The sequence below is a fragment of the Oncorhynchus mykiss genome, chromosome 2 (genome assembly GCF_057628025.1).
Source record: "Oncorhynchus mykiss isolate SJ-2025 chromosome 2, ASM5762802v1, whole genome shotgun sequence".
In the NCBI taxonomy this organism is placed as follows: domain Eukaryota; kingdom Metazoa; phylum Chordata; class Actinopteri; order Salmoniformes; family Salmonidae; genus Oncorhynchus; species Oncorhynchus mykiss.
In genome coordinates this window covers 95,014,881-95,035,583 of record NC_143023.1, presented here as the reverse complement: position 1 = coordinate 95,035,583, position 20,703 = coordinate 95,014,881, and the positions used below count along the sequence as shown (strand labels likewise).

Genomic DNA, 20,703 nt, shown 5'->3' with positions numbered 1-20,703 from the left:
TTAGCTAGGCACGTTGTTGTATTTTGAAACTAAAAACGTTTTGTGGTTGGAATTGCAGTATGTATTTAGTTTGAGAATTTAGAAGTGAGCTAGCACATTTGGGACAGACTGGTTTTAGCAACATGTTTCTGTGGAGAAAAAGCGAGTTTCAATATTTGCATAGTCGTTGTGATGGGACGATAGCTGTGTGAGTGATCAAATCAGTATCAAAATCCTCTGTTCTCATCATTAATGACATAACGTTTCTATTTGAAGATGGCAGAAACTAAGAGCAGTCCCTTGGCACATCACATGGGTACAGGGAGTGGATTAGGTAAAGAGACTGGTAAACCAGGCTAGCTTGTTATACCACCAACTCCCAAATCCCCTTGAGCGAAGGCGTGATAAAAAATTCAGTTGTTGGAAATTCATTGTAGAATTTCAATGGAGTTGAATTGAAAGTTGAATGTCTATTTCACGATAACTATGACCATGTTATTAGGACTTTATTCAGTGCTACAATGTAAAGGATGCAACATATTTTGCACAAACATGCAGAATACAGTGTGTACATGTAGGCCTTATGTTGTATAAATTACATTTGTTTAGAAAAATCTTCCGTTGGTAAATTCCAGTAAAAACACATAATACCACTTCCTTAGACTGACTGACTGTATTTACTGTTTAGATTATTCAGGTGGACATTGTAGCTTTAAATCAATATTCACTCTACAGTACATAGTAATTTATGTGTACAATCAGTACCCCAAATTACTATTAAACAAAGTATGAATATATGAAATAACTAAGGCATGAAATTATTGTAATTTATTGAAAAATAAATTCATATTGCTTTTGTGAATAAAGTTTAATACATTAAATCAAGCTCTATCTAGTTTCTGTGACGAATAAGATTACAAATCTCCTGTCTAGCCTCAATCAATGTTATCCGACAACTCTTTGTTCAAAACTAGCATGGAATACATCATTATTGAAGCGGCTGGGGCTGCGGAAGGAAGAAAACATTTGTCTGAAAAACAGGAGGACAAAAAGTATACATTTAGTCAGACAATGATGATTTCACTCCAGTCGGATGCGTTTCCGTGGTGATGCTGGGGGATCCAATGAGAAGGCAGTAGGAGAGATGGGGCGGGACTCAGGAAGAAGCTCCATGTTATACTTCTCAATGTATGGCTGAGCCACGTTCCACACCTGAATAACCACACAAAATACACAAACTTGGATAAAAGCATGTGCTAAATTAAAACATTTTGTTTATTTAATGAATATAGGCTCAGAGTTATGACCCCACACTATTATGACCCCACACTTGCCTTCTGGTCTAGAAGAAGACGATGGACCGCCTCAATGTCTGGAGACATGAACCTATCCTTGATCCAGGGCCTGGGAACAGGGGAGGCAGAAAGGGTGAGGAGAAGAGGGGGAGGCAGAGAGGGTGAGGAAAAGAGGGGGAGGCAGAGAAGAGGAGTGAATCGGTGGGAGGCAGAGAGGGTGAGGAGAAGAGGGGGAGGCAGAGAGGGTGAGGATTAGAGGTGGAGGAAGAGAGGGTGAGGAGAAGAGAGGGAGGCAGAGAAGGGGAGTAAATCGGTGGGAGGCAGAGAGGGTGAGGAGAAGAGGGGGAGGCAGAGAAGGGGAGTGAATCGGTGGGAGGCAGAGAGGGTGAGGAGAAGAGGGGGAGGCAGAAAGGGTGAGGAGAAGAGGGGGAGGCAGAGAGGGTGAGGAGAAGAGGGGGAGACAGAGAGGGTGAGGAGAAGAGGGGGAGGCAGAAAGGGTGAGGAGAAGAGGGGGAGGCAGAGATGGTGAGGAGAAGAGGGGTAGGCAGAGAAGGGGAGGAGAAGAGGGGTAGGCAGATAGGGTGAGGAGAAGAGGGGGAGGCAGAAGAGGGTGAGGAGAAGAGGGGGAGGCAGAGAGGGTGAGGAGAAGAGGGGGAGGCAGAGAGGGTGAGGAGAAGAGGGGGAGGCAGAGAGGGTGAGGAGAAGAGGGGGAGGCAGAGAGGGTGAGGAAAAGAGGGGGAGGCAGAAAGGGTGAGGAGAAGAGGGGGAGACAGAGAGGGTGAGGAGAAGAGGGGTAGACAGAGGGGGTGAGGAGAAGAGGGCGAGGCAGAGAGGGTGAGGAGAAGAGGGGGAGGCAGAGAAGGGAAGCGAAACAGGGGGAGGCAGAGAAGTGAAGCGAATCAGTGGGAGGCACATAATGAGGGGAAGAGGAGGCACAGAAAGAAGAGGGACATTGGATAAATATTAACCAACTTTCTCAATCATTTCAGGGGACTGAGATATGTGTTGTGTGCGTTACATTGTGTACACACTGCCCAGATCTGTTTGACTTACTTGACTACGCTACGTACAAGGTCATAGACCTTCTCCAATGGTGTTGTTGTACGCAGGGGGCGGAGGAACTCAATTCCCTGGCAGGCAGCTAGTAGCTCGATTGCTAGGACTGACGAGGGGGAGAGGAAATGAGACAGGTTATGGACCAATTGTGGACCCTCAGAATAACACGTTATTCACATAAATAAACAAATTTTTCTGATTGGAAAAGAATCATCAACAACAGTATTATACAAGTTATTATATAGGATAAAATCTAATAACATTTTTCTTGTGTTTCTTAGTAATGTTCAATGCATAGAAATATACCAAAATAGAGACCAAAAAAAACAAAAGCTCCTTTTTGACAGAGGTAAAAAGTATTTTAAATGTCCAATGCATCAACAAAACACGTGATTCTCCTGTGTTGTATATATATTTCCACAGTACGAGGTTGAAATTGTGAAAAGGATGATAATGTCCTTTCAGTGTAAGAGCTGTTTGTAAAAGATCGCCTGAAATTTCAGCCTGTTTTGGTGGGATGGAGTTTGGTCTATAGATTAGTTTTATAGACCAATAATAGCTAGATTTCAGTTTTAGACCACTCCCAGAAAATCCTAGCAACATTCTTGCATGAAAAATATCTATTTACATATTACCCAGAATACCCACCGTCAGTTGAAGTAGGACATTTTCACAGTAACTGGGTAAATGTTTCCCAATTTAGATTAAGAAGAACAACCCTGATTACAACAGTTAAATGGTTACTTACAAGCCCTTAAACAACAATGCAGTTTTAAGAAAATAGATAAGAGCAGCAGTAAATAACAATAGCGGGGTTATATACAGGGAGTACCGGTACAGAGTCAATGTCAATGTGCGGGGCCCCTGTCTCGAGGTAATTGAGGTAATATGTACATGTAGGTAGAGTTATTAAAGTGACTATGGGGGGGCAATGCAAATAGTCTGGGTAGCCATTTGATTAGCTTAGCTGTTCAGGAGTCTTATGGCTTGGGACTAGAAGCTGTTTAGGAGCCTCTTGGACCTAGACTTGGAGCTCCAGGACCACTTGCTGTGCGGTAGCAAGGAGAACAGTCTATGACTAGTGTGGCTGGAGTCTGACAATTTTTAGGGCCTTCCTCTGACACCGCCTGGTATAGAGGTCATGGATGGCAGGAATCTTGGCCCCGGTGATGTATTGGCCGTATGCACTACCCTCTGTAGTGCCTTGCGGTTGGAGGCCGAGCAGTTGCCGTACCAGGCAGTGATGCAACCCGTCAGGATGCTCTCAATGGTGCATCTGTAAAACCTTTTGAGGATCTGAGGACCCATGCCAAATCTTTTCAGTCTCCTGAGGGGGAATAGGTTTTGTCGTGCCCTCTTCACGACTGTCTTGGTGTGCTTGGACCATGTTAGTTTATTGTTGATGTGGACACCAAGGAACTTGAATCTCTCAACCTGCTCCACTACAGCCCTGTCAATGAGAATGGGGGCATGCTCGGTCCTCCTTTCCCTGTAGTCCACAATCATCTCCTTTGTCTTGATCCCGTTGAGGGATAGGTTGTTGTCCTTCCACCACACGATCAGGTCTCTGGCCTCCTCCCTGTAGGCTGTCTCATCGTTGTCGTTGATCAGGCATTCCACTGTTGTGTCATCCGCAAACTTAATGATGGTGTTGGAGTCGTACCTCATGAGTGAACAGGGAGTACAGGAGGGGGCTGAGCACGCACCCCTGAGGGGCCCCCGTGTTGAGGATCAGCGTAGCGGATGTGTTGTTACCTACCCTCACCACCTGGGGGCGGCCCGTCAGGTAGTCCAGGATCCAGTTGCAGAGGGGGGTGTTTAGTCCCAGGGTCCTTAGCTTAGTGATGAGGTTTGTGGGAACTATGGTGTTGAACGCTGAGCTGTAGTCAATGAAGCGCATTCTCACATAGGTCTTCCTTTTGTCCAGGTGGGAACGGGCAGTGTGGAGTGCAATAGAGATTGCATCATCTGTGGATCTGTTGGTGCGGTATGCAAATTGGAGTGGGTCTAGGGTTTCTGGGATAATGGTGTTGATGTGATGCTACGGGTCGGTAGTCATTTAGGCAGGTTACCTTAGAGTTCTTGGGCACAGGGACTGTGGTGGTCAGCTTGAAACATGTTGGTATTACATACTCAGATAGGGAGAGGTTGAAAATGTCAGTGAAGACACTTGCCAGTTGGTCAGCACATGCTCGGAGTACACGTCCTGGTAATCCGTCTGGCACTGCGGCCTTGTGAATGTTGACCTGTTTGAAGGTCTTACTCACATCAGCTGCGGAGAGCGTTATCACACAGTCATCCGGAACAGCTGTTGCTCTCATGCATGTTTCAGTGTTATTTGCCTCGAAGCATAGAAGTTATTTAGCTCGTCTGGTAGACTCGTGTCACTGGGCAGCTTGTGCCAAGCTTGTAGAGTCATACCCAAGAAGACTCCAGGATGTATTCGCTGCCAAAGGTGCTTCAACAAAGTTCAACAGAGGTGATTTTTTTTTTTTTTTTACTATATTTTTGCTTTGTTATTATGGGGTATTGTGTATAGATTGATGAGGGGGCAAAAAACGATTTCATCAATTTTAGAATAAGGCTGTAACGTACTAAATGTGGAAAATGTCAAGGAGTCTGAATACTTTCCGAATGCACCGTACATCAGTATACATTATTTCCTTCTGTTGCTCAAAAGCAGATCACTTTGAGGTTTAGTGACCAATATAGTACACACAGCTCGTGTCAGAAAAACTATTCACCAATGAATTGCGACCTTGCGCTGACAAATACCACCCCAGGATAGAACCAATTCAATTAGTTTGTTGTTTTTGCCACTTTGTGTGTGAACCCAGCCCAAAAATTCATATCTAATTCATATCTAGTATCAAAATATTGCTTCTTGGGCCTCTCGGGTGGCGCAGTGGTCTAAGGCACTGCATCGCCCGTACGGGAGTTGTAGCGATGAGACAAGATAGTAACTACTAACAATTGGATACCACGAAATTGGGAAGAAAATGGGGTAAATTAAAAAAATATATTGCTTCTTTTCAACAGTAACAAATAATCAAAAGATGAATATCTACTGTATCAAGTCCAAATCAATGGTTAGTTTCCCACCTTGTTCCACATGTTCCACCACCCTCAGGGCTTTCCTGGCGGCCCAACCTCCCATGGATACATGGTCCTCTGTGGCTGCGCTGGTGGACAGGGAGTCCACTGAAGACGGGTGACACAGCACCTTGTTCTCTGATACTACACAAGTGAAACAGGATATAAGGATATACATTTAGGAGTAACGTTTCAGACACGTTTCAGCCATCAAGCTGATTTAAAAAAAAATATATAGTCAATTTAAAAAAAATATTACAATATATTCACAACACACTGTGTGCCCTCGGGCCCCTACTCCACCACTACCACATATCTACAGTACAAACTCCATGTGTATGTGTGTGTATAGTGCGTATGTTATCGTGTGTGTGTGTGTATGTATGTGTCTGTGCCTATGTTTGTGTTGCTTCACAGTCCCCGCTGTTCCTTAAGGTGTATTTGTATCAGTTTTTTAAATCTAATTTTACTGCTGCTTGGTTCTATGTGGTACTGTGGAATAGAGTTCCATGTAGTCATGGCTCTATGTAGTACTGTGGAATAGAGTTCCATGTAGTCATGGCTCTATGTAGTACTGTGGAATAGAGTTCCATGTAGTCATGGCTCTATGTAGTACTGTGGAATAGAGTTCCATGTAGTCATGGCTCTATGTAGTACTGTGGAATAGAGTTCCATGTAGTCATGGTTCTATGTGGTACTGTGGAATAGAGTTCCATGTAGTCATGGTTCTATGTGGTACTGTGGAATAGAGTTCCATGTAGTCATGGTTCTATGTGGTACTGTGGAATAGAGTTCCATGTAGTCATGGTTCTATGTGGTACTGTGGAATAGAGTTCCATGTAGTCATGGTTCTATGTAGTACTGTTCGCCTCCCATAGTCTGTTCTGGACTTGGGGACTGTGAAGAGACCTCTTGTGGCATGTCTTGTGGGGTATGCATGGGTGTCCGAGCTGTGCGCCAGTAGTTCAAACAGACAGCTCAGTGCATTCAACATGTCAATACCTCTCATAAATACAAGTAGTGATGGAGTCAATCTCTCCTCTACTTTGAGCCAGGAGAGATTGACATAAATATAATTCATATTAGCTCTCTTTTTAAGCAGTTTGGTCACATGATTTCTCAATTTGCAATACGTTTGCCAATCTGGTTGTGCAGCCAGACTTATTTACGATTCCTTTTGCCTCATCCCTCTCAACCATACCATTTTTGAATTCCTCATCAATTCACATGGATGTAACAGTTTATACAGTAATTGTCTTAATGGGTGCATGCTTAACACCATAGTACCCCTCAAAACTCGTCATTAAGCTCGAGACCCTGGATCTCGACCTCGCCCTGTGCAACTGGGTCCTGGACTTTCTGACAGGCCGTTCCCAGGTGGTGAGGGTAGGAAACAACATCTCCACCCAGCTGATCTTGTTCTCAGCCCTCTCCTGTACTCCCTGTTCACCCATGACTGTGTGGCCATGCACGCCTCCAACTCAATCATCAAGTTGCAGACAACACTATAGTGATAGGCTTGATTACCAACAATGACGAGACGGCCTACAGGGAGGAGGTGAGGGCACATGGAGTGTGGTGTCAGAAAAATAACCTCACACTCAACATCAACAAAACAAAGGAGATTATTGTGGACTTCAGGAAACAGCAGAGGGAGCACCCCCCTATCCACATCGACGGGACAGTAGCAGAGGAGATGGACAGTTTTAAGTTCCTCGGCATACACATCACGGACAAACTTAAATGGTCCACCCACACAGACAGCGTGGTGAAGAAGGCGCAACTTCAAACTCAAGAGGTTGAAGAAATTTGGCTTGCCACCTAAAACACTCACAAACTTTTACAGATCCACAATCGAGAGCATCCTGTCTCCAGAGGGTAGTGAGGCACAACGCATCACTGGGGCCAAACTACCTGCCCTCCAGGACACCTACAGCACCCGAAGTCACAGGAAGGCCAAAAAGATCATCAAGGACAACAACCACCTGAGCCACTGCCTGTTCACCCCGCTACCATCCAGAGGGCGAGGTCAGTACAGGTGCATCAAAGCTGGGACCGAGAGACTGAAAAACAGCTTCTATCTCAAGGCGATCAGACTGTTAAACAGCCATCACTAACATTGAGTGGCTGCTGCCAACATACTGACTCAATCTCTAGTCAATTTAATAATAAAACATTTGATGTAATAAATGTATCACTAGTCACTTTAAACAATGCCACTTTATATAATGTTTACATACCCTACATTACTCATCTCATATGTATATACTGTACTCTTTTCCATCTACTGCATCTCGCCTATGCCGCACGGCCATCACTCATCCATATATTTATGTGTACATATTCTTATTCATTCATCACTACTCTGGACGGTTCTGACTTAGAATATGTGGACAACTAAAGTTGGTGAGGGAAATAAAAGTCTCCAACTTCAGCGATTTTTGCAATTCGTTCCAGTCACTGGCAACAGAGAACTGGAAGGAAAGGCGGCCAAATGAGGTGTTGGCGTTGGGGATGATCAGTGAGATATACCTGCTGGAACGTGTGCTACGGGTGGGTGTTGTTATTGTGACCAGTGAGCTGAGATAAGGCGGAGCTTTACCTAGCATAGATTTATAGATAACCTGGGGCCAGTGGGTCTGGCGACGAATATGTAGCGAGGGCCAGCCCACTAGAGCATACAGGTCGCAGTGGTGGGTGGTATAAGGTGATTTGGTAACAAAACGGATGGCACTGTGGTAGACTGCATCCAGTTTGCTGAGTAAAGTATTGGAAGCTATTTTGTAGATGACATCCCCGAAGTCGAGGATCGGTAGGATAGTCAGTTTTGCGAGGGTAAGTCTGGCGGCGTGAGTGAAGGAGGCTTTGTTGCGAAATAGAAAGCTGATTCTAGATTTGATTTTGGATTGGAGATGTTAAATATCAGTCTGGATGAAGAGTTTACAGTCTAGCCAGACACCTAGGTATTTATAGTTGTCTTCATATTCTAGGTCAGAACCGTCCAGGGTGGTGATGCTAGTCGGGCGGGCGGGTGCAGGCAGCGAACGGTTGAAAAGCATGCATTTGGTTTTACTAGCCTTTAAGAGCAGTTGGAGGCCTGCGTAGAGGTGGATCAGGGAATCGCCCGCAGCAAGAGTGACATCATTGATATATACAGAGAAAAGAGTCGACCCGAGAATTGAACCCTGTGGTACCCCCATAGAGATTGCCAGAGGTCTGGACAACATGCCATCCGATTTGACACACTGAACTCTGTCTGCAAAGTGAACCAGGCAAGGCAGTCACTAGAGAAACCATGGCTATTGAGTCTGCCGATACGAATACAGTGATTGACAGAGTTGAAAGCCTTGGCCAGGTCGAAGACGGCTGCATAGTACTGTCTTTTATCGATGGCGGTTATGATATCATTTAGTACCTTGAGCGTGGCTGAGGTGCACCCGTGACCAGCTCGGAAACCGGATTGCACAGCGGAGAAGGTACGGTGGGATTCGAAATGGTCAGTGATCTGTTTATTAACTTGGCTTTCGAAGATTTTAGATAGGCAGGGAAGGATGGATATAGGTCTATAACAGTTTGGGTCTAGGGTGTCACCCCCTTTGAAGAGGGGGATGACCGCGGCAGCTTTCCCATCTTTAGGGATCTCGAACGATACGAAAGAGAGGTTGAACAGGCTGGTAATAAGGGTTGCAACAATGGCGGTGGATAGTTTTAGAAAGAGAGGGTCCAGATTGTCTAGCCCAGCTGATTTGTACGGGTCCAGGTTTTACAGCTCTTTCAGAACATCTGCTATCTGGATTTGGGTGAAGGAGAAGCTGGGGAGGCTCATGGATCATGGATTTATCGGTGGTGACCGTGTTACCTAGCCTCAGTGCAGTGGGCAGCTGGGAAGAGGTGCTCTTGTTCTCCATGGACTTTACAGTGTCCCAAAACTTTTTGGAGTTAGAGCTACAGAATGCAAATTTCTGTTTGAAAAAGCTAGGCTTTGCTTTCCTGGTTGACTGACTGCGTGTATTGGTTCCTGACTTTCCTGAACAGTTGCATATCGCGGGGACTATTCGATGCTATTGCAGTCCGCCACAGGATGTTTTTGTGCTGGTCAAGGGCAGTCAGGTCTGGAATGAACCAAGGGCTATATCTGTTCTTAGTTCTGCATTTTTTGAAAGGGGCGTGCTTATCTAAGATGGTGAGGAAATTACTTTTAAAGAATGACCAGGCATCCTCGACTGACGGGATGAGTTCGATATCCTTCCAGGATACCCGGGCCAAGTCAATTAGAAAGGCCTGCTCGCAGAAGTGTTTTAGTGAGCGTTTGACAGTGATGATGGGGGGGTCGTTTGACCGCGGACCCTTAGCGGATACAGGCAATGAGGCAGTGATCGCTGAGATCCTGATTGAAAGTTGGTCAGGATAATGTCTATGAGGGTTCTCATGTTTACTGATTTAGGGTTGTACCTGGTGGGTTCCTTGATGATTTGTGTGAGATTGAGGGCATCTAGCTTAGATTGTAGGACTGCCGGGGTGTTAAGCATATCCCAGTTTAGGTCACCTAACAGAACGAACTCTGAAGCTAGATGGGGGGCGATCAATTCACATATGGTGTCCAGGGCATAGCTGGGAGCGGAGGGGGGTCGATAGCAGACGGCAACAGTGAGAGACTTATTTCTGGAGAGATTCATTTTTAAAATTAGAAGTTCGAACTGTTTGAGTATAGACCTGGAAAGTATGACAGAACTTTGTAGGCTATCTCTGCAGTAGATTGCAACTCCTCCCCCTTTGGCAGTTCTATGTTGATGGAAAATGTTGTAGTTGGGTATGGCAATCTCAGAATTTTTGGTGGCCTTCCTAAGCCAGGATTCAGACACGGCTAGGACATCAGGGTTGGCGGAGTGTGCTAAAGCAGTGAGTAAAACAAACTTAGGATTGAGGTTTCTGATGTTAACATGCATGAAACCAAGGCTTTCTCGATCACAGAAGTCAACAAATGAGGGTGCCTGGGGACACGCAGGGCCTGGGTTTACCTCCACATCACCTGAGGAACAGAGGAGGAGTAGGATGAGGGTACGGCTAAAGGCTATCAAAACTGGTCGCCTAGAGCGTTGGGGACAACGAATAAAAGGAGCAGATTTCTGGGTGTGGTAGAATAAATTCAGGGCATAATGTGCAGACAGGGGTATGCTGGGGTGCGGGTACAGCAGAGGTAAGCCTAGGCACTGAGTGATGATAAGAGAGGTTGCATCTCTGGACATGCTGGTTATAATGGGTGAAGTCTCTGCTTGTGTGGGAGGTGGGACAAAGGAGGTATCAGAGGTATGATGAGTGGAACTAGGGGCTCCATTGTAAACTAAAACAATGATAACTAACCTAGACAACAGTATACAAGGCATATTGACATTTGAGAGAGACATACAACGAGGCATAAAGTAATCACAGGTGTTGATTGGGAAAGCTAGATAAGACAACAACGGGTAAGACAACAACAGCAATCAGCTAAAAAAACAACAACAGGTAAAATGGCGATGAATGGGCAGAGAGGGTCGGTTAACTACACACAGAGCCTGAGTTCGCGGCTGGGGCCGACAGATAAACAAAAATACTAGTAGAAGCGTCTGCTCCGACGGATGCCGGTTGAAGGCACAGCAGATGGAGTATTCATCGGCAGACTAGTCGTGGTGGTGCGGCGGGGCACCATGTCAACAAAGGATCCAAGCCAGATGGCGAAAGAGGTATTGTAGTTGTAGTAATTTAGTTTGCTAGCCGGGAGATGCGCCTGGCTCACGGCTAACTGGTGCTAGCTTCGGGGCAGGAGCGTTAGCCACTATAGCCACTCGGTAGCAGCGGTGCCAAGGACCAGAGCTCATGGCAAGGATCCGGTGGACTAGTGGATTCTAGCCGTGTTTGGGTGGAGTCCGGGTGAACAACCGAGTAGGCCCGGGAGGTGGGCCTCAGGGATAGCTTCGGTACTGGGTCACTCGGTGGCAGCTAGCTAGCTAGCTAGCTGTGAAGATCAGGAGTAATGGTCCAGGGTTTACGGCAGGAATCCGACGCTGTAGTGGAGAAACAGTCCGATACTGGTTGGCTGGCAAGTATTATCCAGGCAAAAAAAAGGGCTGGTATCTGTCTGTGCAGAAGGTAAATGCCGCTAGCAGTGGCTAACAATTACTAAATAGCTTGTAGCTAATTAGCTGGTTAGCTTCTGGTGGCTAGGTGGTTCTGGCTATAGGGTCTAAAAATTAAAAATAATAGCGGTTCCGTATCACATTGGGTGAGTCAGGTTACCGGAAGGTATAATTGATTTAAAATGGAAAAGAGATTGAAAATAAAATTGAAATATATACAAAAAAGGACGAAAAAATACAAAAGTACACGAGAGAACGAACAAAACACGTCTGCACTGCTACGCCATCTTGGTTATATCATCTTCTGCATATCTATATCACTACAGTGTTTAATTGCTATATTGTAATTATTTCACCACTATGGCCTATTTATTGCCTTATCCTACCTCATTTGCACACACTGTATATAGACTTTTTCTAATGTATTATTGATTGCATGTTTGTTTATTCATTGTGTAACTCTGTGTTGTTGATTGTGTTGCACTGCTTTGCTTTATCTTGGCCAGGTTGCAGTTGTAAATGAAAACTTGTTCTCAACTAGCCTACCTGGTTAAATAAAGGTAAAATAAAATACAATAAATAAAACATTCCTTTACACTGTGAAATTGTTAGATTACTTGTTAGAAATTACTGCACGGTCGGAACTAGAAGCACAAGTATTTCGCTACACTTGCATTAACATCTGCTAACCATGTGTATGTGACCAATAACATCTGCTGACCATGTGTATGTGACCAATAACATCTGCTAACCGTGTGTATGTGACCAATAACAATTGCTAACCGTGTGTATGTGACCAATAACAATTGCTAACCGTGTGTATGTGACCAATAACATCTGCCAACCGTGTGCATGTGACCAATAACAATTGCTAACCGTGTGTATGTGACCAATAACATCTGCTAACCGTGTGTATGTGACCAATAACATCTGCTAACCGTGTGTATGTGACCAATAAAATTTGGGTTGATTTGATTAGTAACTGGAATAAGCAATTTCATAAATGTGTCAAGTGCAGTGTCTGATTGGTCGTCATTACACACCACAGACCCAGCAGTGTCTGATTGGTCGTCATTACACACCACAGACCCAGCAGTGTCTGATTGGTCGTCATTACACACCACAGACCCAGCAGTGTCTGATTGCTCGTCATTACACACCACAGACCAACAAATATTCAACAATATTGGAATATCACTACAAAAGTTATTGTATGACCTCTTATCCACTATATTAGACCCAGCCTTTGGAACTTTGGCTTGGATATGGATACTATGATCACTACATCTGATGAATCTGGATACTACTTTCAAGCTAACCTCTGCAGAATTAGTAAAGATGTGATCAATACATGTTGATGGCTGTGTTGAAATCTAAGTAATACTTTATTTCTCAGTGATAGCCTTCTTTATCACACAATGGGGTTTACTCCTGGGTCACCCAAAGACGTAATGACATACGTTAGTCAGAGCTGATCCTTTACTAACCCAGGGAAGCAGCTGTACAGTGTGCGATCATGAATCCGGAGTTGAGCCCTCCCTCGTTGACTAGGAAGGCTGGCAGCTCACTGAGAGACGGGTTACACAGACGTTCAATCCTCCTCTCACTGATGGCTGCCAGCTCATGGACACCTATAGCCAAGAAGTCCAGGGCCTAGAGACAGAAAGAAGGAGAGAACAATAGAGGTATAGGAGTCATATCAAATCAAAGTTTATTGGTCACGTACACAGATTTATATTTATATTTTTAAGTGGGAGAACAACAATTGGTGGCTGACTAAATACTTTTTTTGCCCCACTGTATGTATATATATATATATATATAAAAGATGAGAGAGGCCTGTAATTTTCATCATAGATACACTTCAACTATTGCAGACAAAATGAGAAAAACAATTCCAGAAAATCACATTGTAGGATTTTTTATGAATTTATTTGCAAATTATGGTGCAAAATAATTATTTGGTCACATACAAACAGGCAAGATTTCTGTCTCTCACAGAATGTAACTTCTTCTTTAAGAGGCTCCTCTGTCCTCCACTCGTTACCTTTATTAATGGCACCTGTTTGTTTGAACTTGTTATCAGTATAAAAGACACCTGTCCACAACCTCAAACAGTCACACTCCAAACTCCACTATGGCCAAGACCAAAGAGCTGTCAAAGGACACCAGAAACAAAATTGTAGACCTGAACCAGGCTGGGAAGACTGAATCTGCAATAGGTAAGCAGCTTGGTTTGAAGAAATCAACTGTGGGAGCAATTATTAGGAAATGGAAGACATACAAGACCACTGATAATCTCCCTCGATCTGGGGCTCCAAGCAAGATTTCACCCCGTGGGGTCAAAAGGATCACAAGAACGGTGAGCAAAAATCCCAGAACCACACGGGGGGACCTAGTGAATGACCTGCAGAGAGCTGGGACCAAAGTAACAAAGCCTACCATCAGCAAGGGCATTGAAGATGAAACGTGGCTGGGTCTTTCAGCATGACAATGATCCCAAACACACCGCCCGGGCAACGAAGGAGTGGCTTCGTAAGAAGCATTTCAAGGTCCTGGCGTGGCCTAGCCAGTCTCCAGATCTCAACCCCATAGAAAATCTTTGGAGGGAATTGAAAGTCCGTGTTGCCCAGCAACAGCCCCAAAACATCACTGCTCTAGAGGAGATCTGCATGGAGGAATGGGCCAAAATACCAGCAACAGTGTGTGAAAACCTTGTGAAGACTTACAGAAAACGTTTGACCTCTGTCATTTTCAACGAAGGGTATATAACAAAGTATTGAGATAAACTTTTGTTATTGACCAAATACTTATTTTGCACCATAATTTGCAAATAAATTCATTAAAAATCCTACAATGTGATTTTCTGGATTTTTTTTCTCATTTTGTCTGTCATAGTTGAAGTGTACCTATGATGAAAATTACAGGCCTCTCTCATCTTTTTAAGTGGGAGAACTTGCACAATTGGTGGCTGACTAAATACTTTTTTGCCCCACTGTATACAGTTGAAGTCAGAAGTTTACATACACCTTAGCCATTTAATCCTACTAAAAATTCCCTGTCTTAGGTCAGTTAGGATCACCACTTTATAAATGTGTATAAACATTTGTATATTTTGAGCACTCAGTTTGTTTGATCTGACGTTGTGAGCCCGTATGGGAGTTGAGACAACAATTGGATACCACGAAATTGGGGAGAAAAAGGGGTAAAATTAAAAAAAGAAAAAAAAAGAAAAATAATATTAATATTATTTTTTTGAATTTTACCCCTTTTTCTCCCCAATTTCGTGGTATCCAATTGTTGTAGTAGCTACTATCTATCATACGGGCTCGGGAGAGACGAAGGTTGAAAGTCATGCGTCCTCCGATACACAACCCAACCAAGCCGCACTGCTTCTTAACACAGCACGCATCCAACCCGGAAGCCAGCCGCACCAATGTGTCTGAGGAAACACCGTGCACCTGGCCACCTTGGTTAGCGCACGCTAGGCCAATTGTGCGTCGCCCCACGGACCTCCCGGTTGCGGCCGGTTACGACAGAGCCTGGGCGCGAACCCAGGGACTCTGATGGCACAACCACTGCGCCACCCGGGAGGCCCTTAATATTCTTTATTAACACAGCATCTACTATGTTTTTAAGGATGTGCGTATGATCACAAACTTTCCCAAGTATTCCCACCCATAATAGTGAGATACATGACCGTATACAAATGTCAGCAAGGTTTGAAATGATTATGTTTTAGTCAAACATTATATCAATATGCAGTCTATAAATTATTTGTAATTATGTTCCGGCCCACCAAACATCTGCTCCAGAAAACAATTGTCCCGCGGCTGAATCTAGTTAGTTATACTATGTCATTTATCGTCTCACATAGTACTAAAACTCAGGAATACTCAGACCACCAGAAGCTTTCGATACCTTTGCTGGGTATTCTCCATGGAAGTTTCCTCCTGAGATGGTCTCTCCTCTCTCTGCAAACACCATCTGTTTCAGACATTTAAGGATAAAACTGGCACAGAATGTAGAAATGGTCAAATTTGGTCAGGGGGAATAGTTGGTGAATAATTTGGTCACACATACACACACACACAGTGAAGGATACAGGGTTGTCGGTGGCGCTGTTAATCTCGGTGTTGATGATTTTCTGGGTAAAATCTATTGTGTCGTTCACAATACCGTGGACCTGTGGATGAAAAGAAAAGAGAAGGTTGAGTTGAGTCCTGACCTGGAGGGGATTCTCTGTGAACTAAATATGAAACTCTGTGACCTCTGACCCCTATGTTAAGTCACCTGAGGACAGCAGCGCATTGTGTAGGCATCCTGGACTCTGTCACAGAACCGATGGCTCTCTGTAGAAGAACAAGAACAGAACATTACTTTTATTGTCCAATTAATACTTTATCCCAACTTCTCCAAAAGACAGGCACACACACACACATGGACGCGCGCACACACACACAGACACACACAGACAGACACACACACACACACACACACACACACACACACACTGGAGTGGTAGTACAGCACCCTGATCCATTCACTCACCTGCGATCTCTGAGGGATGGTGGTCTGAGTCCAGTAAGGCGCGGAACCTCATGGCCACTTCTATCTGTCCTGGATGGGGCCGCAGAGCGTGGATATCTAGAATGATGGAGGACTGAGTTAGCATAGCGTAGCTATATCAGTCTCAATCATGACGTTTTAGATCGGTCATGGTGGTCGGCAGTTGGTAAAAGTGCTAGAAAATGACAAAGGTGTGGTTGTATGTCACGCAGTGATCACCTACACACACAAAGTATATATATATTTTTTATTTTAACCTTTATTTAACTAGGCAAGTCAGTTAAGAACAAATTCTTATTTACAATGACGGCCTACGCCAGCCAACCCCGGATGACGCTGGGCCAATTGTGCTCCCAATCACGGCCGGTTGCGATACAGTCTGGATTCGAATCAGGGTGTCTGTAGTGACGCCTCTAGCACTGAGATGCGGTGCCTTAGACCGCTGCACCACTCGGGAGTCCTTATATGCACTCACTGATCCCCTTGAGCGCCTCAGTTAACTAACACTAACTTTAGAGTGAACACTAACCCTCCATGCTCAAAGGCTTGGAAAGTCCCCTTGAAAAACCACCAGGGTGATTGGGTGAAAGCACACACATACACACGCATCCCTCCGTCTCGTCTCACCACTGTCGAAGGCCTTGGAGGTCCCCTTAAGCACCTCCAGGGTGATAGCAGCGATGATGTCCGCCTGCCTGGCGATGGCCTGAGCTCTCTCCACCGCCTCTGCCCCCAGCGACGTGATCATCTGGGTACCATTAATTAACGCCAGGCCCTATGGGCAGGGGAGAGAGATGGCTTTTAACCCAATCCCCACACAAACATCCCCTTGGAAACCAGGGTTAGCCCGAACAACTGTGGTCCAGAGAGCTGAACTGAAGAAGAGGTGGTCCAACATAACCCAGTGACATGCCAAATATAGGAGTCTCATCCCATCAAAACAACTATCTCAAGGACTGGAGTTAAACACCTTTGTTGTGGAAAATCAGAGAACATTCTGTTTTATCAGCAGCCACTTGCAAACTGATTTAAGTTGGTTTGTTGTAAATGGTACACAAATACACAGTGTGAACTCAAATCAACCGCTCCATGGAGTGACAAAGAACAACAAAAGAGTAGATGAGTGTGTTCGCTTTACCTCCTTGGGCTTCAGTGATATTGGCTTGAGTCCATGAGCCTCTAGTACCTGGGCAGAGGGATGAAAGGGGAAAAGAGGGGGAAAGCAAATGTAAAAGGTCAAGGGTTGAAGAAAAACAAACATGTTTTCTCATCTGACCTCTCAGTAGTCAGTCTACCACTGTGTTGATTCCAATGTCAACATTTTCCCTGGGGATATTGTGCAATGTCCCGATCATCCAGGAGTTCCAGTGACATCAGTTTGTTAGTTATACAGTTACACGCTGTCGTTATAAATAAGAATTTGCCCTGAATTGCCTGGTTACACAAAGGTAAAATAGAACATGAAATAAATGCAGTGATATGGCTTACGTATTTGGCGTCGGCCCATCCACTCTTGGGCGACCACATCTTGCCTTCTCCCATCAGCCCCAGAGCCAGGTGGGAGAGAGGGGCCAGGTCTCCGCTGGCACCTACTGTCCCCTTCTCAGGGACGAAGGACAGGCAGGACGCTATAAGGAGAAGACAATCAGAGATGTGAGAGATAGACCCCAGTCAACGTTTCCCTGTTTGTTTAACGTTGTGGTTGTTTTTTCAATTCAATGGAAGTAATGGAAGCAAAATGACTAATGGAACCAAAAGAACCAATGGAAGCAATGGAAGAAAATAACTCACGGAACCAATGGAACCAAAATAACATATGAAACCAATGGTTACTCCTAGGAGTAACATTGGATGCTCAGTTATCATGGTCAAGTCATATTGACAAAGTTGTTGTGAAGATGGGTAGAGGTACACTATATATACAAAAGTATGTGGACACACGTTCAAATTAGTGGATTCTGCTATTTCAGCCACACTTGTTGCTGACAGGTCTATAAAATCGAGCACATAGCCATGCAATCTCCATAGCCAAACATTGGCAGTAGAATGGCCTTACTGAAGAGCTCAGTCAACTTCAACGTGGCACTGAAGTCAGTTCGTCATATTTCTGCCCTGCTAGAGCTTTAAGTGCTGTTATTGTGAAGTGGAAACGTCTAGGAGCAACAACAGTTTTAATTAAACACGTGAATTCTTTAGATAAAGGGTTCTTTAATATGTCTAATATAGTATGGAACACGACTGTAAAAGGGTCTTATAACCTTTGACCTCTATCATGACTTTCCCTTGTGGTTTGATCAGCCTTAGGGGATGGCCATTTGGATAATGAATTTGTGGTCATTTGTGATACTGATTTCAAGGTAAATGAATTATGATGGAGTTTATAGCTCTTGGACATAATTGTAGTTTAAACCACAGAGGCGAAAGTGGAATTGAGACAGGACAAATTATGGGGAGCGGGGGAATAGACTCTAGTGAGGATAAGAAAGAGGTTCAGGATTCTGTTATAAACACTGACTGTGAAGGTTTAGAATTGGCTACTATTGATTTGGTATTACAACAGGAACAGAAATCCTATTCATCATCGATAATAAATAGGGGAAGATATGGTCCTTTGAGGTTTGGACAGGACATATTTTAAGCAAATAGGGCAGGAAAATACATTGAGATAGAAAAATAGTGATTTTATAAGCATTAAAATTATTTATGAAAAGAAATAAGTTGCAGTTCTTAGGGATGGTAAATTACTGTAGATAAGGTATCCCACACTATGCAACATATATTAAATTATTGATGAGACTGAAGGGTTACTGTTTAAATAGACAAGCACATATACATCTAAGAACATACAAAGCAGCACGGATAACTCTTAAAGTAGATAAGACACTTGACAGAGAATTGATACAGGATAGACATGAACGGACGCCCAAGGGAGAATTGGACATGTGGAGAATGAAAGGGGCGCTCCTACATGATACTGTCAGACATAAGGATCATTTACTAATCTTACCTAAGTCATTGTTTAGAGATGCGGCAAGGTTGTTACCTGGGCGGAGCCAGGTATCAAAGGGGGGATGGGTAAGTTGTGGCCTAGGATAGGACGGGGCCTAGGGGGGCCTAGGATAGGACACTTTGTGGCCTATTGGATAATAAACTTATAAAACCAATATTGCTAACAAGTAGGCATAGAAGTTGAAGATATAATCAGATAGAACAAATGAGAAACTGTTTGTTAACCAAACCTGTATGTCCAAGATTTTACAGGTGAATTACAGGAGAAGGTGATTCACTCAATCCAGTCCCTGAGGAGAATAGATGGGAAGCAGCCCCGTTGGGAGGGGCCATACCAAGTACTCCTGGTGACAGCCTTTGCGGTGAGAATAGCTGTAAGAGCTACCTGGGTTCATATCACACACTGCAAAAGGGTAAGACACACTGACACTGTCGAACAATCACAGTGTTAGAGAGGAGAACCGAAACCAACAGGGTTCGGGGGTCATCTCTCTAATGAAGATTCCCTGACCCAGTCTTTTCCCCACTGTGAGCGTTCATTGCAGTGAAAGTGTGGGCTGGCCTCTGGCTGGTGATATGTTCTCTTGGAGGGGGTGGAGCTTTACAGGAGTGCTGGTTGGTCTGAGCTGTCTTATTGTGAAAGGTTCTCATTTCCAGGACTCTGGAGAAATTGATGAGACAACAGATAGTGAGATACGGGCCGATTCCGAGCTCTGACCAGTGGAATGATATGTGGACTAGTGGAATACATGACTCTAGACCAAGCAGATGGATCCGGCTCCTTCACATACGAGGAGCCTATGTTGGATGAGACCATTTTTAATGTTTAGGTTCTCTCTTGTTTTGATGTTTAGACTGTTTTTTTATGAAGATTATAACGAAAATCCTGATAAGAAGAGTTATGATTCTGATGTAGGCCTTGAACAGTCAATGTAAATACAAACACTGGTCTTTGCTGGGTTGAATTTGGATAACTAGAAATAGTTTTAATAAAAATAGATGTGCTTTTTAACCTCTTGAAACTCTGTGGGCAGTATTTCATTTTTGGATGAAAAACGTTCCCGTTTTAAACAAGATATTTTGTCACGAAAAGAGGCACGACTATGCATATAATTGACAGCTTTGGAAAGAAAACACTCTGACGTTTCCAAAACTGACGCCACAGAACTGATGTTACAGGCGAAACCAAGATGAAATTTCAAACAGGAAATGCCCCAGATTTGAGGCGCTGTGTTCCAATGTCTCCTTATATGGCTGTGAATGCGCAAGGAATGAGCCTACACTTTCTGTCGTTTCCCCAAGGTGTTTGCAGCATTGTGACATATTTGTAGGCATATCATTGGAAAATTGACCATAAGAGACTACATTTACCAGGTATCCACTGGGTGTCCTCCGTCGAAACTATTGCGTAATCTCCAGGTGCGTGCATTTTACCATTTAGTTCAGAGGAGAAACCAAACGGCCACGCGTGATTTATCATCGAATAGATATGTGAAAAACACCTTGAGGATTGATTCTAAACTACGTTTGCCATGTTTCTGTCGATATTATGGAGTTAATTTGGAAAAAAGTTCGCCGTTGTAATG

General features: G+C 44.2%; 1 protein-coding gene across 1 annotated transcript in view; it reads right to left on the bottom strand.

Annotated features, from left to right (window-relative positions):
- Positions 1-637: 637 nt before the first annotated feature.
- The window catches only part of hal (histidine ammonia-lyase), a 25,683-nt gene continuing 5,617 nt past the window's right edge, over positions 638-20,703 (bottom strand). The window contains exons 9-20 of the mRNA XM_021577677.3: positions 17,597-17,736; positions 17,247-17,294; positions 16,736-16,883; positions 16,091-16,186; positions 15,833-15,891; positions 15,645-15,725; positions 15,461-15,526; positions 13,027-13,192; positions 5,433-5,567; positions 2,328-2,436; positions 1,314-1,383; positions 638-1,191 (exon numbers count right to left, since the gene is read on the bottom strand). Of these exons, the coding sequence (XP_021433352.1) occupies positions 1,060-1,191; positions 1,314-1,383; positions 2,328-2,436; positions 5,433-5,567; positions 13,027-13,192; positions 15,461-15,526; positions 15,645-15,725; positions 15,833-15,891; positions 16,091-16,186; positions 16,736-16,883; positions 17,247-17,294; positions 17,597-17,736 (1,250 nt within the window). The 3' untranslated portion in view covers positions 638-1,059. The remainder of the gene's footprint in view (positions 1,192-1,313; positions 1,384-2,327; positions 2,437-5,432; positions 5,568-13,026; positions 13,193-15,460; positions 15,527-15,644; positions 15,726-15,832; positions 15,892-16,090; positions 16,187-16,735; positions 16,884-17,246; positions 17,295-17,596; positions 17,737-20,703) is intronic.